General features: G+C 36.3%; 1 protein-coding gene across 2 annotated transcripts in view; it reads left to right on the plus strand.

The window, feature by feature from the left end:
- OXR1 (oxidation resistance 1) overlaps positions 1–25,780 on the plus strand; it is a 431,786-nt gene that overhangs the window by 198,296 nt on the left and 207,710 nt on the right. For both annotated transcript variants that reach the window (XM_079105185.1, XM_079105187.1), the window contains exon 3: positions 16,665–16,861. In XM_079105185.1, coding sequence (XP_078961311.1) covers positions 16,665–16,861 — 197 coding nt within the window. The remainder of the gene's footprint in view (positions 1–16,664; positions 16,862–25,780) is intronic.

The following is a 25,780-nucleotide window of genomic DNA, read 5'->3' on the forward strand; positions in this document are numbered from 1 at the left end:
CCCAAACCTCTGTGTAGCATAGTTTCTCTTTTTCTCTTTTTTATTCTGTATTGTTGGCAGTAAAAATAACAAAACAGATTCTTCTTTGTGTATCTAGAGACTTTTCCAAAAAAAAAAAAAAAAAAAACTTAAGATGCTTAGCTTCTACTGTTATAGAAAGATGAAAACACACCACATGATCACCACTCCTCCAAAATTGCTGTTGCCCTTCATCAACTGAATACATGACAAGAATTATGAACATGTTTCAGTTTTCCTTCCTTTTCCTGGAATTTTTTTAATAACTGGTAGGATCTTATTTTATATTTAATGTTGGAGGAGGAAGTAAACAGAAACATAACTAGTTGGTGTGTATGATGAAATAAAGCAATCTTTGGTTTCTGGCTTCAGCAATATTTTGAAGTTACATAGCATATATGATAGAAAACATTGTTCTTCTGAAACTCCAACTTGCTTTTTATTGTCTCAGTGACTTGCAGTTGCAAATCATTGTCTGAATAATAAACCTGTATTTCTGCTGCTTATAACATTGAGAAGTGCATGCTAAATATGTAGTCACTGAGCATTCATTTGCTTACTGTGACAAAAGCAGTGACCTAGGAATCATAAGTGACTGCTTATGTCTTCTTGCCTGCTAGTGCTCTATGGGTTTTTGTTGTACAAATAGTCATCATGTGTAGACTTCTTAAATGAGCTTCAGAGGAATTATCAGAGATGAAATAGGTAAAATCATTAAGGAGAAATTCAGCATGTACCATGCATAGAAGTGCCATCTTTAAGATGTCATTCTCTTTCCTGTATATTGAAAAATCTCTTCAGGGAAAATGTCATTTTTGATTGGTAGGACACATACAACATTTCCTTCCCAGTTAATGCAGAATGAAATTGCTGTCTCATCAAAAACCTTGCCCTGAGCACTGGGAATCCATCAGTGAAGAAAGTAGCCAAGCTTCTAACTCTTGCATCATTAATAGAGAGGAAAAGGGTCACAGATAATTCACAAGAAAGTACATCAATGATGAATAACCTGAAAAAATCATAAATAAAATAGGGTGATGGGGGGAGATGACATTTCTGAGTTTAGACCTGGGTAATAAAGAACCCAGACAATGTAAATTTTTAGGGTGAATGCATTTCAAGCAGAGTAAACTTCTAGTACAAAGTTTGGAGACTACTTCAGTTCCTAGGAACACAAAGGAAAGTGTGAACAGAACAGTAGGGAAGCACATAGAGATGAGACCAGTGAAGTGGGCCAGGCTGGGTCCATGCAGGATCCTGCAGGTTGTGCTGAGTGACTTGGCACCTGTGCTCAGTGAGATGATAAGTTGGTGAAGGGACTGAGATAGTACCATTTACATTTTTCAAAAAGCACTTTGCTATTTGTATGGAGAATGAACCGAATGAGAGAGAAGAATGGAAGCAATACAAGGAAACCACAGCAGTGTTCAAAGAAGAAATAATGTTGAGTTAGCCCCATGTCCTAGCCAGAGTCTTCTCCAGACTCTCCAAATCACCCTTGCTATAAAAGGTGCCCTACTTCTGAAGAATCAAAACTTCTGCCCATCTAAACACTTCCTGTTTTAATCCGAAGAAAAGGATGAAGTACTTCCTTGCCATCTGTTCCCCAATCCAGGATTTAGATTGTTGATATCCTTTTTTTCACATGGAGATTATTTTGAAACACCCAGGTGGTTTGGATCAAATTGTATATATTTAGACTATTAATCTTAAGCTTCCTTTAAAACCCTACAGACACAGGAAGTAACTTAAACTGACAGAGGAAATTTTAACTGCTGAGAAGATAAGACTATCCATAAATTCATAATCTCCAGTACTTCAGGGTTGAGCTATGACTTCCAAGTTATGATTTGCTAACCAATAACTAAGACTCCATCAAGCTGGAATAGGATAATAGAAATTTACTTATTAAGTATTTTTAGGTAATGAAGCATCATTTTAAAGAAACTGTGCTTTGGGAAATTAATTTGGGGGATCTTACCAGGTAGCACAGCAGGGCTAATGTGATAAGTGGACAACCTCTCAGCCTCACAGGGCCTGTGCTTACAATAGCTCCATGCTTGATTGAGTGTTCCCCTGTCACTGTCTTGAATTCATTTTTGTGTGTGTGTGCTGCAGATTGAACCCCAGTCCTCATACATGCTAAGCATATACTCTCATATAATCTACTACTAAGCTACACCACAGAACCTCCATATTTATATTTAAAGTGGGTTTCCTTTAGTCAGTATATAATTAGATTTTTTTAAATTTATTTTTATTAATTGTTTTTATTTTTACAGACTGCATTTTGATTCATTGTACACAAATGGGGTACAACTTTTCATTTCCATGGTTGTACACAATGTAGCTTCACACCACTCATGTAATCATAAATATACATAGGGTAATACTGTCCGTTTCATTTTACTATCTTTCCAGCCCCCACCCCCTCCCTCCCCATTTTCCTCTACACCATTCAAATTTCCTTCATTCTTCTCTTTCCCCCACCACCCTCCTCATTATATATCATCATCCACTTATCAGAGAAAACATTCGACCTTTGGTTTTTGGGGCTTGGCCTATTTCACTTAGCATAATATTTTCCAACTTCATCCATTTACCAGCAAATGCCATAATTTTATTCTTCTTTATGGCTGAGTAATATTCCATTGTGTATATACAGCACAATTTCTTTATTCATTCATTAATTGAAGGGCATCTCGGTTGGTTCCACAATCTAGCTATTGTGAATTGAACTGCTGTGAACATTGATGTGGCTGCATCACTGTAGTAGGCTGATTTTAAGTCCTTTGTGTATAAACCAAGGAGTGGGATAACTGGGTCAAATGGTGGGTCTGTTCCAAGTTTTCTGAGGAATCTCCACACTGCTTTCCAGAGTGGCTGCACCAATTTGCAACTCCACCAGCAAGGTATAAGTGTGCCTTTTTCCCCACATCCATGCCAACACTTACTATTGCTTGTGTTCTTGATAATAGCCATTCTAATTGGAGTTAGATGAAATCTTAGGGTGGTTTTAATTTGAATTTCTCTAATTACTAGGGATGATGAGCACTTTTTCATATATTTGTTGACCACCTATATATCTTCTTCTGTGAAGTGTCTGCCTAGTTCCTTTGCCCACTTATTGATTGGGTTCTTTGTATTTTGGGTATAAAGTTTTTCAAGTTCTTTATAAACTTTGGATATTAGTACTCTGTCTGAAGTATGTGTGGAAAAGATTTTCTCCCACTCTGTAAGGTCTCTTTTCACATTATTGATTGTTTCCTGTGCTGAGAAAAAGCTTTTTAGTTTGAATCTATCCATTTATTGATTCTTGTTTTTATTTCTTGCACTATGGGCGTCTTGTTAAGGAAGTGTGGTCTTAAGCCAATGTGATGGAGATTGGGGCCTACATTTTTTTCTATTTGGTGAAGGGTCTCAGGCCTAATTCCTAGATCCTTGATCCATTTTGAGTTGAGTTTTGTACAGGGTGAGAGATTGGGGTTTAATTTCATTGTACTACATATGGACTTCCAGTTTTCCCAGCACCATTTGTTGAAGAGGCTATCTTTTCTCCATTGTAAATTTTGGCACCTTTGTCTAGTATGAGATAACTGTACTTATGTGGGTATGTCTCCATGTCGTCTATCCTGTACCAGTGGTCTACCTGTATTTTGGTGTCAATACCATGCTGTTTTTGTTACTATTGCTTTATAGTAGAGTTTAAGGTCTGGTATTGCGATAACTCCTGCATCACTCTTCCTGCCCAGGATTGCTTTGGCTATTCTGGGTCTTTTGTTCTTCCAGATGAATTTCATGATTGCTTTCTCTATTTCAATGAGAAATGTCATTGGAATTTTAATTGGAATTGCATTAAATCTGTATAGCCCCTTTGGAAGTATGGCCATTTTGGTAATATTAATTTTGCCTATCCAAGAACATGGGAGATCTTTCCATCTTCTGAGGTCTTCTTCAATTTCTTTCTTTAATGTTTTGTAGTTTTTATTGTAGAGGTCTTTCACCTCTTTGGTTAGATTGATTCCCAACTATTCTATTTTTTTTTTTTTTTTGAGGCCATTGTGAACAGAGTTGTTTTCCTCATTTCCTCATTTTCCTTTCAGATGTTTTATCGTTTATGAATAAAAATGTCTTGAATTTTTAACAGTTGTTTTTTTAACAAGGGTCCACATATTTTCATTTTATACTGGGTACTCTAACTTATATAGCCAGTTTTGAGCACAGGACTCAGTTTCTATGAAAAATCTATGCATGTACTATGAGGCAGAGAGAGAGAGAGAGAGAGAGAGAGAGAGAGAGAGGCACAAGATGAATAGATTTGATTTTTGATTAAAGGGATTTTTGTGAAAGCAAATTCATCACCTATAGAAGTTGAGAACTATTAGCCCAGCGGCTCTCAGTACTTGTCCTTGCTTACCTGATTTTTACAAATCCATGACAGGATAAAAACATTATTTTTATTTTTATTGAGTTTTTTATTATGTCTGCTTTTTATTATGACAGTAAATTCATCTTCCCCTTTTTGTTCTGCATCTTTTGTTTTATACCATGTTGGTACTAGGTAGCAGCTTTTTCTTTGTTTTTCAAAAAAAACTTGACCACCTAGTTTGAGTCCAGCATTTCTGCTTTACATTTCCCTCTTTTTTTTTGAATTCCAATTTCATTTTTCTCTTAAGTATTCCCAATAGCAATGATGTGCCATTCACAAATACCTGAACCTGATTTTTTTTAAAGTTGAGAGAGAAGTAATCAGAACTAAATTCACATGGGTTTTAGAATTCCTTGTAAGACAAATGCAAACTTGGGCAGGGATGGCCTTCCTATAACCACAGAACTCATCATTTCTGTATTTTTGTTTCATAAATCCATCCCACTTTATGCCACTAAAGAGAGCAACCATTTTCTTTTCATCTTGGTATCCCCAAAGCTAAGCATAGAACAGTAGAGTCCAGAAGACTTCAATAAATGTGTAGAAAGCAAATATTTTAAAAATCAACAAATAAAAGATTTTAAACTAGAATTGACTCTGAAATGAAGGAATATCTCCTTTTTGTCAGCACCTTTGTGGTAGGGCCAACTTTCTTAGCCTGAGAGTGTTCGCTACTAAATGTGTTATAATTGTAATAAGAAGTTATGATAGGCATTTGTCTCTGTTTCAGCTGAAGCTGAGATGGCACTTGCTACCGTCACATTACAAAATAGGCAGGAATCCACTGAATTAAGACTTGCAAAGCTGACAGAAACTGATTTTATGATCTATAGCTGATAATCCACCTTGATCTAATGCAACAGTTTGGAGATGAGAACAGGATTTGCAGGAAACTGTTGGTATTCATGGAATGTTATCTTATCCCAACCTTCAGAGCAAAGGCATGAGGACTACATTTACCTGTCCTCACATAGGTAAGGGCTTTGATGGGACAAACTAAAGAGCCTGAAGAAAACCAGGGTTAGACTTTAAGTCAAACCTGAGAAATAAAAAGAATTAGAGACTACAGCTGCCTGGAAGATCTGACAAGGCCTTGCAAAGAGTTGCTGAGTGGTAGGTGTGTTGAAACCTATGTATCAGAGTGCTTGGTTCCTGTTGGGATGATTGCCTATAGAAAAATGAGTGTTAGATCCAGTCCAAGAGGGCTACCTGCAGGAGGGAGGTAACCCCAGCAGAAAGAACATGAGGGTCTATTGCCAGATCCTGTGACTGGGAAAGGAGCTCTTAGTGACTGGTGAGAGCAGCTGGATTCACCCACAAAGAGGAGACTGCAGACAAGATATCTCAATGTGGAGGAGACCACAAAGTTACCCATAAAATACCCTGCCCACCAAAAGGAAGAATTAGCTTTACCTTCCTGATAAAATGCAGAATTCAGATATCAAAAAGAAGACCCCCAGGCTAGTTCAGTACCTTGAACCTAGAAGGGACACAGAAGATATTAGTGAACAGGAAGACACGTTACCTCATAGGGCTAATATTGCAGGAATAATCATTAACATTGTAAGACAAAAATCTAAATCTCTTACTTCACATTTCATTCCCAGTTTAGAACACTGGTCTTTTCATTTTATCACAGCACCATTAAAATGCATAGTACCACTAAGTGTGAGCTGTAAAGCTAGCAAGTATTCATGAAAGAGCTTCAAGGTGATTCTTCCTGTGGAGTTTGTATGTTCCAGGTGAATCACTTCATCTTCAGGTGGTAGTTACCACATGACTGGGAAGACACAGGACAGTAAGGCTTAACTATGAATAGACCATACCTAACCTCAAGAAGTGTATGGTATATGAATTAAAGGCAGTGATTTGTCATTTTCTAACATTTAACATGAGCTCAAGAAATTTTAGTTTTATTACTGCCACTGTATTTTTAAAAAGTGAATTAGGGTTCCCTAAATATTTAAAAATATAAAAATTAATTGTAATTAAAGATAAATTGCTACTTTGGGCCATCATCCGATTTTATTTCTTATTTTTACTGACGATTGACTGAATGTACTGTTTTAAAGGAGTTGTGTAGGAATTTTCAGTAGTGCTTCATGCAATTGGAAATTAACATATATAGGTATACATTTTTCCTGGTGTTCTTAGTACACAATATTCTGCTTTTCTGCTTTCAATCTCCTTTTTTTTTTTCCCAATATAATTTACCACCTGCATAAGTATGAGGCCTAGAAGATGCAGGAGTGAAATGCTTATTAGCACAATGGCAATAAATAAACCCATGTTTTAAAGGATCTTCTATTTTACTTCTTAGACCATGTATTCAATCATAATTTTCATATTTCAAAATTGGTCTAGGTCATAGATCAGGAGACAGGTCTATTTCACCAAACCGTAATGAATATTGTGACTTCCTAACTGAAGAGAGCTGATTGTAATTTATTGAGAGATCTTTGGAACACTGTGACAGAGTCAAACTAGGAATAAAAAAAGATAGAGAAAATAAATAGAACCTCATGCCCTCTGAGTCTTCTCATAAAGACAGGCATGGACCCTATGAGAAGGAGTAATTAATTCATTGTTGATTGATAACATTAATTATTAGTGAACATGAGCAAATACATATTAGACTCTGTGATAAATACTTTGAGAAGCAGATGAGCAGAGAATGGTAGAGTAGGAGACAGAACAGAAAAATGAGATACAATATGTTTAGAAAGTAAAAAATGATGTCTCAAAATGAGAAGCAATCAGCAAATCAGAGAACATTCTAATCAGAGGGACTAGCATGTATAAAGACACTGAGGAAGGAAAGAGCCTGACCTATTTGGGAGCCTTGAAGAATATCAATGCAGCTAGAATGTGGACCAGAAGAATGGTCCAAGATCTGATAGGAGATAGATAAATGCGTGGCTGACCATTAGAAGGAGTTTAGAAATTCATCCAACCACAGTAGGAAGCCATTCAATTCCTCAAATCAGGAGAATGTTTTATTCCTTAAGCTTTAAAATGTTGAAGCTGCTGTAAGAATAACAGGTAGTAGGATATAAAATCTAACTGGGGAGACCAATATGGAGGCTGTTGTAATAGTCCAGAGAAGGGATGACTAGGGAGGTGGTAGTGGGAAAGAGAGAGAATGGAGAGATTTAGGATATACTTTGGAAGCAGATTAAAGGAAATTTGTTGATGGATTAGAAGTGGAGACAGTTGGAAAGGATCGGATCAAATACAACCTCCAGGAGTCTGGCTTGAGAAATTGTGAGTGGTGCCATTCACAGAAATGAGGAAGACAGGAGAGAAGGTTAGGGCCAGGTATGGAGATCGAGAATTCATTTATGGACCTTTTAGTTTTAAAGTTTGTACACGTAATGAATAATGCCAAGTAGCTAAATATTGCTGGATATTTAGGTTTTCAGTTCTGGGAAAAGTTGTGGTGGGAGGTATAAATGTGGGACATCTTCAGCATATGAATATTTAACCCCCTGGGGCTGAATGAACACATCTGGGGAGATGTTAAAAATAGAGCAAAGGGAGGCCTCACTTTATCGGACCCCTCAATTTTCAAAATGTGGGGAATCGAATAGAATAAGAGGACTTTTAAGGGACTTTGAGAACTTTTAAAAGAGAAATATGAGAAGAATTGTGAATCAGGGACTCCAAGAAGACAGACTGTTTCAAGATAGAAGGTTGAGTACTGAGATGTATGAGTATGTATCACAACCAACACTTTATATGCATCATGTTTTGTTACACTTTTCAGAACTTATTGAAGTGAGTACTGTTATTAGATCCATTTTGGAAATGAGGTAAGTGTAGAGAGATTAATAATTTGCCCCAGATCCCATAATAAGAAGCCAAGTGTTGGACCTAGATGTTCTACCTCAGGAATCCACAGTCTTAACCTCTGTGCTATCCTCCTCCACAAGTATCCTACAATTAAGAAGCTCAGAAAAAATTCAACCCCCAAAACAACTCTTCAAGCTGACCTTGTGAAGTTATAGAAAATGTAAATGAATATATTTGTGAAAGTGGTGGTGTGAGGTGGTATTGGAGAGGTTATATGGTGAAGCGGGGTTGAAGCTATGTGTTCTGAGGAATAGGAGAAAGAAACATGAGGAGCCTTGGAGATAACAGGGCTGGAAGGGGTGGGAAATGATTGCACCTGGTTGAATGCTGGAGGGAGTGGGTTAGCAGGAAGGGAAAGATCAGGACCAGGAGAGGAGGAGGTAACAGAAGAAGAAACCCTTAGAAGGTAGCGTAAGGGAAAGAGGAAATCTCTCTCTCTTATATTCCTTTCTTGGTGCATACAATAGAAAGTTTCTTTCTGAAGGATCTAGAAGAAATTGTTCACTTTTTTTTTTTTCTTTTGCTTCTTTTCCTCCAAAGAAGACGACTATGGATATATGGCCCAGTGTCCTCTGACTTTTCTCCTTGGAATCAGAGAGACTGAGTTTAACATGTTTGTTTCTGTGATAGGAGCAAAGAGTTTTAAAGAAATGGGGAAACAGTAATGTAGCTTTATAGAGTTTCTTTTGGGAAGAGAGTGATTTCTTTAATAAAATCTTTAAGGATTATATATGTTTACCTGAAGGTAGTGTAAAAATCCAACTTGGTTGTATAAGGGATATGACATAGACTTCATGTTTGATGTCACTGTCATCCAAACAGAATAAAATTTAGCAGCTGGAGATCCTCAAATTTGGCTCGAAGACATGACATGCCCTTGCTAGAGAAGCTAATCAGACTCTAACTAGGACAGTTTTCCCAAAAATTCTTAACATTCCATAATGTAATCCATAACACCATTTTATATTTTAAAAACCACAAAATTTTTATTTAAATATATTTAGAATGACTGAAGGATGTTGACTGTATTCATCAATAGGATGATTTAGTCTAAAGATATCATGAAATAATGGATTAATTAATATTTAATTCCTGAATTAAAATATAAGTAAGAGACCTGTATCCTCCTTTTTTCCTTATTCTCATTGCTTTACTTGGGGAAATGAAGATGAGAGATTATTGTACTACACTGTCATTTTAACTATAAACCATTGGACTTTGGCCCAGGTTATTATTACTAGCAGAAACTATCTTAAGTTTGGAGTTGCCTTATGTTGTACATAAGCAAAACTACATTTTCATCAGCTAGTCCATATGCTTTCCACAGATCATTTGTAATAGACCCTGTTAAAAATAGATTCCTTTAATCAGCAATGTTGGATGGAAGCCTAAATTCTTAAAATAGTCTTATGTATTCTCATTCCTTCTTCCTAAAATGAATAAACAAAATGCAATCGATGTAGCAATAGCATGTTACAAATCATTTCATCAGAGGTAATGAAATTAAATTTCAGCTCTGAGAGTTATTGCAGAAGACTGTTCAGCAGTTACAAGAATTTGACTTCCAAATCCTTCAAGCCCTAATCTTTGGATTTACATAATGCATTTCCACTTTCAAGCTTTTCCAGTTGAAAGGCTTTGAAGTTCCAATGTAAAAACTGAAATAAATTGGATATTTGTGTAATTTTAAAGTGAATGCTTGCAATATAATGGCCTGATTAGAAATTGCATGGAGGGGGAAACTCATAAAATTTTTTCTTCTATTAACTTAGTATTTTGAAACTTTATAGTGAAAGATGAATGTGCAAAAGTTCTTAATGATTGTTCCAAGAACATGTAGCCCATGTGTCTAATGAATACCATTAAACTGTTGTCTTATTGGTTTGTTAAAAGCAATAGACTCAGGTCTTTGATTCTAGAGTACTTGCTCTTTTAATCCACCATACCACTTCTGAAACGTTTTATATAAGGATTATGATTTATCAAGATGCAGAATGTTTATTTAGAAGCTATAAAACTGGACTTAGTTGGGCTGGGGATATAGCTCAGTTGGTAGAGTGCTTGCCTCGCAAGTACAAGGCCCTGGGTTCAATCCCCAGCACCACATTAAAGAAACAAAACAAACAAAGAACTTGACTTAGTGAATTAAGAATGAAGACATTGTTTGAATTTATTATAGGATTAATGATAGAGATGAGACAATTTCCTTTTTCGGTCCAAAATGTAAGACACATTCCCATAAATGGTTAAGGAGAAGGCTATATTATGTGGGTGAATTAAGTTAATTGTAACGAATTGTCCCAAGTCCTACTCTTTTAGTTTATTTTCATGAGATTTTTGTGTGAACTTGCTTGCATTTTTGCATTCTTTCTTGTGGTTTTCACCCACTGGTGACAGGATTCATTCTTTCAACTATTTATTTGTTATGTGCTTACTATATGCCAAGCACTGTGCTGAATCCTAGTAATCAAATGATGAACATACTAGAATATCCATGACTGTATTAAATAGATCTGATGATGAAGACTTCTAGTAGAAAATGCTTTTCTCATATACCTCTTTTGTCTGCTATAAGTTGGAATATAAATAAACCAACTGGCAAACTTAGAGGACTTGGATGTCTTTTTCATGAAGGTTCAGTAAGAAATTATAATCTTTTATCTGAGAAAGTACTAAACTCTGGAGAGGAAGAATTGGTTTGGAATTTCATTTCTAATATTTATAGCATAAAACTAGGTATAATAGCAATGAATCCATCTATGCTTCTATACAATTCTTAGTATTTTTTTATACTATCCTTGCCTTTCAAAGTTGAATTCTGTTCCAGTTAATAATAATTTTTTTTAATTTTTGCATGAATTTCTAGCAAACCATCCCTATATATTAGTGTAACTGTGGCTTAGTTCTTTTGAATTTTCTGTTTTCTGAATTTCCAAGGTGGAGGAAAGAATGAATATTTTAAAATGATTATGGGTTTAAAAATATCTTATTATAGTAAATATCTAGTTAACGAATGAACATATATGTATATATATTAGATGTAAAAGTTAATGGTGTTCCAATAACTGTTTCAGTACAATTTGCATTTCCAAAGGTCCACTTTAATAAGAGTTTCCATTTCAATCCTCCTGTTTGGGGACATGAAGAATAGTATGACCATTCCAGTTGTAGAGTGGGCTGGAATAGGCATTTCTATATTCTCAGTGGACTGTTTTCTTGTTTTAATCCCTAAGTTTCCAATCTGTCATATCTTCTGTGGTTGAACTTCTGAATATGCTGTTTTTTGCTGATTTTGTGGTTTGTTTTTAGCTGCTGATTTTTAGTCAGACTTTATAGAAGGGGTAACAAAAGGCTTTAATTTTGCAGTGTGAAAATTTTTAGGCATTTGCTCCCCGAAGCTCTTTTTGAGTGAGTTGAGACTTTTGCAGCAGCCATGGTGTCCAACTGGGAAAACCTGCATTCTCAGCAGCCTTACTACTTTAAATAATATCCTTACATTAGCTCATTTAGAAAGCAAGGAGACAGCTTCTCTAACAGTAATGAGATGTGCAAACCACAGATGGTCTTCTTGCTGGAAATTACTGGAAAGGACTACAAGTGTTGGGCTTTTGGAGTATAGCCATTCTCATGCATCTGTACACATATATACACATATGTGTTTTTGTGTAATATACAACAAATGAATGGAGCAAAGTGTGGATTTGTACATCTATCGTTAGTACTATAGATGTCTGTGGAATTTTACCAACTGCTTTCACAGAAAGTAACACATTTTATGCCGATAATAGCTTTCTTAGGTAAAGCAGGTAGATGTCTGAATACCATTATTGTGGGCAAGACTTAGAATGTTTAAGTTCTTGCCCAAACTTAGCTTACTTCTGTGTATGAGATGCTGAAATTTATCTCTTCCTCCTAATAGTGAACTCTGACCTTTAGGTTAAAATGTCCTGGATTCTAGCTTCTCCAACACTTTCTCTAAACCTCAGTTATCCCCTCTGCAAATAGGAAAAATGATACCTATCTCCTAAGTTTTTTTGTGATTAATAAAAGTAATAATGTGTGTATAGCATGTGGCCTTGTACCTAATACATCCTAAGTGGTTAATGATAAATCACATTTCCTTGTTTTTGTTTAAAGCAAAAACATCACTTATGATAATATTCTTGTAAGTGCTTTTCCAAATATCAACTTAATCCTAATATGATTTTTGTAATAAAGATATTATTAATAACTTCATTTTACCAGTGAGCAAACTGAAGTGAGGTGAAGTTAAGAGTATTTACCAAGGGTACACAGCTAGCAGATGTTGGATTACCAGTTTTTGGTAGTGAGGCCTCATGTCTGTAACATCAACTGTTATACTGTTATTCTCAAGGTATGCAGTCAAATATATGGAAATATATCACTTAAATATTAATGGTATACCACCTTAAATTTCTAATTATACTGGGGAATGTTCCCAGTTTTTAAAAAAAAAAAACAAAACAAAACAAAAAACACTCTAGGCTTTGGCATGTCCATTAACTCATTTAAGTTGAAAACTCCATGTATTTTACTTAAAAGGTGCTTCAAAAAGGTTCAAGATTTCTTGTGCTTCTCATAAAGAGGAAATAAGCCTTGCAAGGATGAAATTTAGCTGATTTCTATGAGAGTCATTCTGTTTAAATTGTTGGGTATTAGACATTTTCTGCCAATTCTTTTTTCTCTAGTTCCTGTGACTTCATACCTCATCACCAGCCTGTTGGCCTTTTCCCGCTCTTGGAGAACTGGTTGAAATGGGCTTGGACTCTATTTTTCAGAATAAGAAACTCAAAGCACTCCTCACACTTCTTTGCCATTTCTTGTCCTTACTTCCTCATGCTTCTGAGTGTGGTGGCTTAGGTCCACCCTCTACAGATTAAATATATATTTATGTACATATTTTTTAAATGAACTATCTGACGTGTGTGTTTTCTGAAAGCTCTGGAGACTCCTAATGAAGTATCACATTGCTCACCAAATCAAGGACTCCCTTTTAACTTGTTCTTTTCATACCCACCACTTCTTTCCCAAAACCCATACTTCAAAATGAGTGACATGCCCCCACCCGCCCACGCGCAGTTCAGCTCCTGCAGGTTCCATGTTTACCACCATGCAGTAGCAGAAGAGCCCAAGAAAATGACAACTTATCCTCAGTGTCCCTGGGGATTTTAAGGAACTACACCATTCCCCTCCATACTCCTAAAGAGATTGGATTTTGCATCAGTGTGTGTACTATGCAGGGCACTTTCCCTGAGGATGCTTACTTCACCTTCTGGGTAAAGATTTTAGTTTATCCCCATTCTATAGATGAGGAAACTGAGCCTTGGAAAAGTCTCTAACATCATTACCATGCTGAAAGAAAATGCTGGAATGCCTGTGTGGAGGAGTAGAAAAGCATGAATTATGAAATATCAGACAGCCTGCTTATAGAAGCCAGTCCAAGATGGATAGCTCCTTTTATTCATTTCTTATTCTTGATCCAAGATACTGGAACTCATTTTCCTTTGGAAATGCAAAATACAAAGATACTTTCAGTGCCTATTAAGAGATTATTTTTGTCTCTTTTGTAATGTTTCATTTATTATCAAAGGATATTTTATCTCATGCACACCTACATATTCCATTATGCTATATTTACATTTGTTTAACACATTTAATTAAGAACATTGTTTAAAATTTAGAAGACTTCCCCTTTCATGAAATTTGGAAATCGAAGGTAGCATTTAGCAGGTTTCCTTGTCAACCACAATAGTCATTTTTAGAATTGTTGGGGAGTAATTCAATTACTCACCACAGTTCTGCTTTCTAAGAATGTGCAAATGGAAGTCTCCTCTTCAGTGATCCAGGAAACCTACTAATAATGTTGCAAACTTCAGCGACAATGATAAAACCTGATACCTTTCAAGTACTGGTGGGAAAGGTGCTTGGTGGGGAAGGGGAGAAAGAAGAAGGAAAATAACAAAGTGTCACGTTCTCCTCCATTTGGCCCTGTGTTCTTTTGCTCATTCCAAAAAGGTTATGAAAAGCATTGGGGGACACTTGGACATTTTGCAGTGATGTGGAACTCCATCAGCTATAATATCCAGTGTTTTATAAAACACAAGCTACCACCTTATTTCTTACATGTTAGGTAGTTTACTTATTTGTTGCTGATCTCCTTCCACAAGAATGAGAGCTCCTCAGTGGCAGGTGTGTTGCCTGTTTTGTTCAGTGTATATCCCTTGACAAAGAGCAGTTATTCAAGGAATCAGAGAATAGTCCATTTTAGTTCATGGAAAGCTGGGGGATAGTGTTGGGAAACAGCCATCCCCAGTGTGGAAAGCATCTTTAGTTAGATTCTACTCTGCTCTGTCAGTCTTTGAGAAGCTGGAAGGAAGCCCAAGAGTTTCACTGTATTTATTTTTGCTATTACCTTTTTATAGCAGTAACCATTCAATAACTATATATAATTTCATTGTAAATGAGCACATTTAAAAAGTCTTTCAATATCTTATGGAAATGTTTTATCAAAGGATAACATAGCCCCATAAAAATGCAAAAATATGGAACAAGAAATTCTCATCAAGCAAATACATCCTGGCACCCCATACCCAGACCAGGGAACAAAACATTACTAGAATTCCAGAAACATCTTCATGTTACCATCAATGGAATGACGCCTCATTTATAATTTTGCCTGTATTTGAACTTTATGTAAGTAGCATCATGCACCATGTGCTCTTTTATATCCGGCTTCCTTAGCTCAAAATTATTTTTATGGAAACCATCCATGTTTTTGCAAGTTATTGTAGTTCTTCATTTTCACTGTTGTATAAAATTCCATTATTCTGTTGATAAACATCTGGGTTGTTTTCAGTTTTTGTGTATTACAAATAGTGTTGTTATGAACATTCTCCGATGTGTCTGTTAGTGGACTTGTAAAGATACATGCCTCTGCCTTTAGGAGGCATTGTTAGACATTTTCCCAGAGTGGTCTCACCATTATGCATCCTGAGATTTCCAATTGTTTCTTATCACCACAGTATCATGTGTTTTACACTTTAGCCATTCTGGTAGGTGTTATGAGTGCAATATGGTTTAAATTTGCATTTCTAATGAATTATGCTGTTCAGCACTTTTTAATATATTTGTTAACAATTTGTATAAAATAAGAAAATAAATCTTATTTTCAGGAATGGTAAGTATATAATATATGTGGTACGTGAATAATAAGCTAGTAATCATGTAGGTGATAATTAAATGACTAAAATTTAGTAAAGCCTGCTTTCATTAATGAATCTTTGACTAATTGATAGATTGTATTCCTCTTACCATGCTTTGGCTCTGGTAAATTTGATACAATAGATTAATTATGAATAATCCTCTCTGCTGGATAGTGTGAGGCTATCAAGGTCCGTGGCATAGGAAACTTTCCAGAGGAGACCACATTTAAACTGGTTCTAGAAGCATGAACAGGGTGTGTCAGGGGTGCAGGAAGTAGAATCTAAAGTATGAAAAAATACAGTGTGGAGGTGTGAAGTTGTCCAGAGGATTTAGGAAACTGCAAGTGTTCAGGAGTGATTATCACAAATAATAAAGACAATTGCCACGTTGCTTTCAATAAGGTACTAAGTCTTAAAAAATGACAGTATTATCTTCTAGAAGGTCCAAAGTCCAAAAGTAAACTGGCTTAAAGTTTAATTGTACTAGTTGTTAGCTTGAAATCTCTCAACTTTATTTATGTCATTTACCAATGATTTTTACACCAAAAGAAAAGTGCATGAGTGTAGAAAATATTTCATGGCTTTTGATTTTCATGTTATGCCTGATGTCATTTCTTTAGTATATACAAAGTAAGCAACACATTTATTGTCATTGAGTACATATGGAGTAAAAAAATGTGAATTTTATAATTTTTAAAGATAACATGCTGGTTTCAATTAAACTGAAAAGCATTAGTAGCCTCCAGTTTAAAAAAATAATCATTTCATTATCCTTTCTTGAGTTATAATTATTTAAGTGATATTTCATTATATTATTAAAAAAAGACTTCCTTAAGAACTGCATAGTCCAATGGGATGTCTTTGTCCAATTTTATTTTGCTATTAGAAATGCATTTTGATACATTTTAATGAGACCTTTCAAAAATGATTAGACAGAAGATTTATTTCCAACTAGTTTCAAAAATGTGTGAAGAATTTATCTTAAAATACTAGAAGGAAGGTCTATACTTTCTAAATAGATCTGGTTCTATTTCAAGGCCAGATAGAACTCTGTTGTTGAAAAAAACTATGATGGAGATAAACATGAAACAAATGTGTCTCTTGAGTTGATATTCATGGCTTGTGGTGTTCTTTATCTGTAGGTTGAAGAAAAAGTCCCAGTCAGTGGATATCACGGCTCCAGGGTTCAATCCTTTGGCTGGTGCAGGAAAGCAAACACCACAAACCAGTAAACCCCCTGCACCTAAGACTCCTATCATTGAAGAAGAGCAGAACAATGCGGCCAATACCCAAAAGCATCCTTCTCGAAGGAGTGAACTGAAGAGGTTCTACACCATCGGTGAGTTTATGCAGATGTTTTATGCAAGTGAACCGATGAAGTCTACCTAAACAGTATTGTGGGTTTGTCTATCTGGTTACTTAAGTGACCCCTTGTTCTCCAGTGTATGACATGTCTTTATGATGGTTTTTGGATATTTTCTTACATGGTCTGAACAAGAAGATGGAAAAATATTGAAAACCTTCAAGAAAAGTTGGATGAGGAAACAGGCTTAAGGACCTTCTATATCCCAGCCTGAGGGGAATATATATGTAAATTAGGTTTTCCAATTTTTCAGCTTAGGTGCTACTATTTTCATTTTAGCCATTTCTTAGCCAACACCATTGTTGTTTCTTGTTTTTGTTCTTTTCATTTTCCCTCCAGGCTCCCAAGTCTCTGACCCTGTTCTGTCAGGTTCTTAAGACAGTGGTTGATGCCAGCCTGTAACTAACAAAGCCACAAAGAAAGTAGAAAGTTATTACATTGCCAGGGAGGAAAAATTACATTGTGCATCTGTTTGGCTTTGCACATTGCTTAACTTTGGAGTAACTGAATACGGAATTCTTCATATGATAGAGCAGTGGCTTGTGAATAGATTCTTGTAGGCATTATGTTTCTTTTTATCAGATAGAATAATATCCTGAAATTTTGAACTTTTTTTTGGAGAGTTGTTAGTCATCAGACTAAATAAGTTGAAACACCAACTTTTGTGTATGTTTGTTCAGCGTGTCTTTGGACAAATGTTTTTTAATGATAACAGTTATCAATGTCTTATGGTGGTAAGAATAGAGGAAGGAAGGACTGTACAGAGGGAAAAGAGGAGTGGGAAGGGTGGGGGGAAGGGAAAAAGATAACAGAATGAATCAAACAACATTGCCCTATGTAAATTTATGATTTTTAATTAAAAAAAAAAAAGGCAAGAGAATCGATTCTCCCATAGAGCCTTGAGAAAGGAATATTGTCTTGATAACACCTTGATTTTAGCCTAATAAACATGTGTTGGACTTCTAATATACAGAAAAAAAAAATGTCTTATGGCTATTTGAGACAGAAGTTCTTAAACATATCATATATGGAAGAGGGTGAGGAGGAGGGGAGATAAATCCACCAAGGACGATGGCTCTTTTGGCCTTGCATATTACTTCATTCTGGAGGAATTTGATCACATTCAAAAGTTTTAATAGTACAGAATGTGACTTAAAGAGTTGGCCAAAGTTTTATCATAGAGGTTGCCATGTTTTCCTTGGTAGCCACCATCCCCCCGCACCCCAATATGGAAATGTTTGTTTAAAAGTGATTGAATCTTTTCTCAGGTATTTGAGTATCTCTATCTAGATGATAACTAGGAGACCATGTTTTTAGTTCTGGTCTCCATTTCAACCTTCTCTGTGACTGTCATTCTCCAATGTCTTTGGGTGAAGTTGTCTCCATGTGGGGCTGGTGTTACTGCAGGATTTGGCTGCTACAACCGATCTTTCTCTTTTTTTCTATTTTATGTCCCCTTGCTACAGTCACTACTCAATCTTCTTTTCAGATTTTCAAGTCTTATTTGCAATAGGCAGCAAGCATAATGTCATGGATGATGTCCATATTCAGGTACTAAGGATTGACATAAGACAGGGTAGACAGGTGCATATTTACCTTCTTAAAACTGTGATTGCATTTTTCTAAAAATTGATCACCTAGAAAAGCCCATAAAGTTCATACTATTTGTCAATGTTCTCACCTCCTAACCTTAACCATGTCTATCACCTTCAATTGCTTTTCTGATTTATTAACTAAGAAGAGATAGTATTTTGCCTTCAGAAAATTAAGTTTATCCTACAAACTCAATATTAATTATAAATTACAAAGAAATACTGGCTTGGCTACAGTGAATAAGAACTAAAGTCGAAATTAGAAGTCTTTTGGGTAAGTTTTGATTACTAAAAAAGGAACTGATTATTTTAAGTAGCATCACTACTAGTGAATTTTTTTTTTCATACCAGGGATTGAATCCAGGGGTGCTTGACCACTAAGCTATATCCCCAGCGCTTTCTTTTTTTATTTTGAGACAGGGCCTCACTGTGTTGCTGAGGCTGGCTTTGAACTTGCCATCCTCCTGCCTCAGCCTCCCGAGCTACTGTAATTGCAGGCATGCACCACCGCCTGAATTTGTAGTAATTAAATTTGCAACAATTTGATTTATATTCAATGCCAATGCATGTCAACTATGTTAAAAGAGACATTTAAACTTCACATTTACTGTGTCTTTGTAATTCTTCTACTAATTTGGATCTGAAAATATTATTTTCAAGATTTAAGCATTAGAAACCATGTAATTGGAAATTCACTTTGCGAAACAAATATATCTTGGTATTTCTTCATAAAAATATTGGTAATAAACAAAAAAAAAACAAAGTTCATATATCAGTAATTTTATATACCAAAGACAAGTTAAATTCCTATATTTTATCTTTTGTGTGTGGGAGGTCAAAGGTTTCTGGGAAGAAAACCCTGGGCCTCACACATATTAGGCAAGTGCTCTACCACCAAGCTGTATGCCCAGGCCCTGTCTTCTATCTAATTTCGTCCCCACAACAATGCTGACAGGTAGGTGTTACATTCTGTTTTTATAGATGAGGAATATAGCCTTAGAGACATATAAGAAGGACCCATCAGCTATAGATGCTAAGCTTGGCAAATAAATTTCATGTTTTAACCTGTGACACTTAAGAATAAGCCTTCTTACCCATAAGGACACCATCCTCTACATAGTGGTGGACTGGAGGAGTTTCTATGGATAATACAGTGGAAAAATATTATTATCATGATTCCTCAAGAATGTCACTGAGGGAAATTATGCCAACCAATCCATCTGCCAGCCAACATACCCTTTCACTGAAAGATGTCTGTGAAGATTTCAATTTAGAGTTCATACTACTAGAAAAGCCTGGGAGCCCTCTTGTGACCAAATACAGTACTACACTTAAAATTCAGCAATGAAGTTCTGTGTTGTTGGCTGTACTTAAATTCAAGCAATAGTTTCAGGGCTTAAGAGAATTTTCAAATGAGAAAATAAAGAAGTGGAAAAATTTCGAAGTCACTTACATGTCCCTTGTTTGTTAATTAGTGGCTGTAGTATCTTCTCTAGAAATTTCTTTTTGATCTCACAGCTATTTTTTTTTTCATGAAATTATATATAGGATCTACTTCCTATTGAGAGAACTCTTAAGAAATGCAATTTGTAGGCCCCTTGGATACATAAGAGGCTCATATCCTGAATTATCCCTAATAATAGAAATGTATTAAGCCTAATATCACATCAAAAAATGACATAGCCTAAACTCATAACTTTTAAATAAGAATAAGCATAATAAAATTTCTTTGATTTGTAAAAACTAGGGATAAATGGACTGTTTATTGATGTAAAATATTTAAGAATCTCCATTTAAATTGAAAGAACAATAATCACTATAGCAGGACTGTGGCTTAGGTAAGAACTTTTCCTGTCCCGTTTCTGTCACAAATGGTATAATCTTGCACAAGTTATTTACTATTTATTACTTGGCCTTAATTTTTTTTTTATTTGTGCAGTGAAAGAGTTAGACCAAATCAGTGTCTCTCTTTTGAAAACAACGTCTACTTATTAGCTCAGAGTTCTTTGGTCAGAAATCCATGTGGCATGGCTGATATCTCTGTTCAGGGCCTAGGAAGGCTCAAATCAAGATGCTAGCTGGGCTAAGTGCCCATCTGGCAATTCAACTGGGAAAGATGTGCTTTCAAGCTCATTCTTATTGCTGTGAATTCAATTGTTGCAGTCTTAGGACAGAGCTCCCCATACCCCTGCTGGCTGTCATTTGAGGACCACTTATAGCTAGCAGTTGCTCTTTGAGCCAGGTGGCTTCTTCCATCATCAAGTCAGGAAATTCTGTGTCAAGCTTTTCTCACTTGGATCTCTGACTTCCTCCCCTATGGTCAACCAAGAATATTCTCTGCTCTTAAAGGACTTGTGTAATTAGGTCAGGCCCACCCAGATAACTTTTCTGTACCATGGTCCACAAAATCTAACTACAGGAACAAAACCCATCATAGTCACAATAATGAACATTATACAGGTGTTCCCACCAGAGGGGCAGGGATCATTGAGGACCCTCTTGAAAGTCCTACCTAACACAGTTTAACACCACTACCTGGTATATACACACTCGAATACCAACACAGCTCAAATGAAATTTCCTAAAAGTAGTTCCCTCACTATCAGTTTTGATCTTATTCTTTCCAAAGAAAATTCCATTTTTTAAATAGGATCTCAACTCCTTAATTTCATAGTCTGTTCATGAAACCTCTGTCCTAAAGTTTGAAAAGTCACTGGACTAGATATGAAGCCCTTCAAATGCTTAAAATTCTATTTTTCTTTTTAAAAAATAGAATTGTTAATTAGAACTAAAATAATAAAAATTCATTGACTTAGCGAGCTAGCCCTAGTGAGTAAACAGATGTATGTGCTAGATGAAACTACATAACTTTGATAATGTGTATATGAAATACATTTTCTTTGAAACCACAGCCCCTACTTAAAAATAGGACATGAAACAAAATAGTAAATTAAGATATTTATAGTACTGTAATATATGGGTGGTTTACTGCTCTGGTACATAGAACTGAATTACTGAATTACTGAATTCAGAAGTAAGAACTAAAACAAATTGTAAACTAAGCTAAACTTGGAGGTATGAAGAAAACTGTGCATACAGGATCAAAAACTATTGCTCCCTAGTTGAACCTGTATGATTTTATGTAATATTTGTTCCTCATTTCAGGAATCAAGAGTAAGAGTTCAAACATCTCTCCAACTTCTGTGACTACTAGTGAAAGGTGCTGGTGTCTCTCCATTCTGAGGACTTATGGTTGACAGGAAATAGGACATAGGACAGCTCTTGAATGGAGGTTCCTGGGACCAGTCATTGAGTGAAATGCCAAAACACTGATGAGTTCCCCGTAGGCCCTGCTGTGCGGAGACAGTGCAGGTGAAACCGCTCAGAATGGAGAGAAAGGTGGAACCCAGCCCTGCTTTTAAGGTGGTCATCATGTGGGCTGGTTAAACAAACAAGGTGGCAGAACACCCTAACCTCCAGGAAGGCAAGAGATGAACAAGGGCCGCAGAGGGGAGGGAGGACTGGCTCACAGTGCAGTGAAATTCACAGATGGAAGGAGTCCATCAGATTGTGGATGCTCAGACTCCTTGTGGGCTGCACAGGGCAAGTATCCCTGGGCACACTCCTTGTGCTTTTGACCTTCTTGTGTCCCGGTGTCTGTCTCTATCCCAGGTCTCAATTCCTATGGGAAGAGAATGATGCCCTCAGGCTCATTCTTGGTTTGAGGACCATAGTTAAATGCAAATTAAATGCTGGGGGCCAGAAGGGAGGAGTTAGAAATGATTATGGTTTGACTCCTCCCCTTCTCAGTGCAGGAAAAGAGGGGAGAGTCTACTATGAACACACTTTGTTTTAAAGTTCTTTTTTGAAAAATATATTTACTAATGCATTATAAATACACAGTAGTGGAATTTTTATGCCATATTTGTACATCACATAATTTGATCAATTTCATTCCCCTGTACCTTCCTTTCCCTCCCCATCTCTTTGCCCCTGATCTGCTTGCTCTACTCTACTAATCTATTATTATTATTGTTATTATTTTAGTTAGTGCATTATAATTATATATAATGGGATTCATCATGATATGTTTGTACATGGACACAGCACAGATAGATTTTGTAACCCCAGTCCTCCCCCATCCCTTCTCCTCCTCCCTCCCTCTCTATACCTTTCCACTAATCTATTGGTCTCCCTTCTACCTTCATGAAACCCTCCCTTTATTAATTCCCCCCCCCACTACCTTCCATATGGGAGAGAAAACACTCAACCTTTGAATACCTAAGTCTGGCTTATTTACTTTATATGATGTTCTCCATTTTCATTCACTTTCCAGCAAATGAAGTAATTCTATTCTTTATGACTGAATAAAATGTCATAGTGTATGTATATCATATTTTCTTTATCCTAGGTTAATCGATAACTTGGCTATTGTAAATTGCACTGCCGTAAACATTGGTATGCATGTATCACAATAACAATAATATGATTTTAGTTCTTTTGGATAAATACCAAAGAGTGTGAAATAATGTTCAACATCCTTAGCAATCAGGAAAATGCAAATCAAAATTACACTCAGATTTTATATTACTCCAGTTAGAATGGCAATCATTAAGGATACAAATAACAATAATTGCCAGTGAGAACATGGGGAGATAGGACCACACTTATACACTTTTGGTGGACTGCAAATTTGTACAGCCACTATGGAAAGCTGTTTGGAGAGGCCTCAAATGACTAGGAAGGGAACTACCATGTGACCCAACTCTCTCCCATTATTTGGTATTTGTCCTAAGATTGCAGTTTAAGAAGAGTTTTGGAAGCTTCAGGGTATTAATGAAGGCTGTAATTCCTACTGAGGAGAATAGTGAATAAAGATAATACATTCTCTGTATCCATAAAAGAGACTGGAGGTGTCAGTGCCCCACTTTATTACTTATGCCATGTAAATATTGACTGCAACTTCATGGAGAAGGCAGGAAAAAAGCATTAGCCTTGCCAAGTTCCTACTCTGCAGATTTCAGATGAGGGACTGCTTTGCTCAAGGTATCCAAATAATATCTCTGGATCTTTCCTTCGGTTGTGATCATCCCTCTCAAGTTCTCACCTTGCACTGGACAAGCCTGCTGGGCCCTGTGATCGCCTGTTTGCTCTCACAGATCAGTCCACCTTTCATTCTAAATTAGTCTCACCGTAACACCTTCTCCTTGTAAGACGCCATCTTTGATTTCTCACGTAGTATTCTTTACATGGCACTTTCCAGTCATATACAGAAGAGTGAATTTGGGGGATATATTTATAACTCAAACTTTTCCACATTTGAAAATGCTTATTCACCTTGTGAATCTATTCATTATTATTTCAATAAGCATTTATCTTATGCCTACTGTATACCTGTCTTTGTTCTAAGTGTAGCAAATACACGCATAAACAAGACCAACTTCACTATCAGGTATACTTATATTCTAGTAAGGAAGATGGGCCATGACTAGATAATCAGACATTTATCATATGCCAAGGAATGGCAAATTTTAAAGAAAAATAAAAGGGACTAAGGGAGAAAGGTGATACAAAGGTTATCCATGTAAAATGTGTTTACATCTTTTACTATTGTTAAAAACATTCTAGCAGATGAATTATCTCAGTTCTAACTGAGAAATCAATTGGGCTGGTTTCCACTATAGGACATTAAATTTATTAATAAAAGCCTCTTTCAAAGAGTTGTGTTTCCCCTTCCCCAAACTAGGATAACCTTATGAAAAGACTAATGGAATTGATATTTGCATCATGAAGAAGAAAATGAGCAGAAATTGAATGACCCTCCTACCTCCCCACATTGCCTTCAAGGAAAGGATCCAAAAGCTCTTCATTTCCACCAAAAGAAGAATGAGGCATGTGCATTATGCTGGAGTGTAGAATATTGAAATTAAGTATTAGGGACATTAACAAATTTTAAAACATATTTTATAGTTAAGTTTTTAAAAATATATAACTATTATGCAGTACAGCTATGTCCACCTGTACAGCAAGAAAGGTAATAAGATCAGCTCCCAAAATCCTGATTTCAGTCATTGATATGACAGCTGAAGTGCAATCATTCAGTGGTAGTTTATTGAATTTGTTTTGCTCACCCAGGTAGGTGAATCAGTGGTGAGGAACTTGGCCTCTGGAATCTGATGTCCAGACCTCCTTCCTCCTTATTGCTAGTTAAGTGACTATTAACAAGGTGGTTAGGATCTCAAAGCATAGTGTCTTCCCTTACAAAAGGAAATAAAACTTGTACTCATGAAAGGGTTGTTGTGAGGCATAAATGAGATAATCTGGGTAAAGGGCTCATAACCTTGCCTCAAACTTGCAAGTACTCAGCAAGTATTCGTGGACATGGATTTCTGCATGAGCATGCAGCACCACAGAGGCACTGCTATGCCTGCCCTCAGCAGTGAAGCAAGCCTTTGTCTTGAGCCTGGTGTATCTGATAGCCCCATCCCCTGTTGAAAGCCCTGCAGTGCTTCTTCCTTCCTAACATGATAGGCTTTTAGTCCATAGGTCTTCAAGCTCTGGCCCTACCACTTTCCAACTCCATTGCAGACCCCACTACCATCCAACCATGCCAAACTCCCTGGAGTGTCCCAAAGCTGTTATACTGTGTGTTGTACTGTAGGCTTTGTGTGTCTTTTCTTTTTCCTGGCATGGTTACCTCTACATCTTTTACCCTTATGAACAGCTATCTATGTGTCAGGATTCAACCTAAACTTTCCTTACATCTGGGCATGCTTTCTGCACGTCTGATCAACATGAATAGATTTTAAAGAATTTTAACATACACATGATCTGTCTTCTAAGTGACTAAAAAACACTCTTTCGATAGGACAAATGCTTATGACTTTCCTATAGTGTAAGTAGGAATATGTTTGGGCTACCATATAACATTCTATATGGTAGGGCTTAACTCCCTTAATGACTCTTTGTGATCACAGCATACACAGTGGCAAAGTCAAGGGAAGAATCTGGATAGCTTGACCAATGGTAAAGAGCTTACCCTCTGTAAGTGTTTTCAGATCAAGTCCCTTTCTTAAAAACAAAAATAAGTTTAGATTTTTGACAGAGATCTCCTCAAGTGGCTTCCCAAGTGCTAGTCTCTACCATTCATGGTGAAACAGATCCATTTAAAAAGAACACTAGCTTTTGATAAAACTATATTTATTCAGCTAAAGTGGCTATCCTTTCTTTTATTTTCTTCCTTTCCTCTTTCTTCCTTTGCTCCATCCTCCTCTCTCTCTCCTTCTTTCCTTCCAACTTCTTT

The sequence above is a fragment of the Sciurus vulgaris genome, assembly GCF_902686455.1.
Source record: "Sciurus vulgaris genome assembly, chromosome: 1".
Lineage (NCBI taxonomy): Eukaryota > Metazoa > Chordata > Mammalia > Rodentia > Sciuridae > Sciurus > Sciurus vulgaris.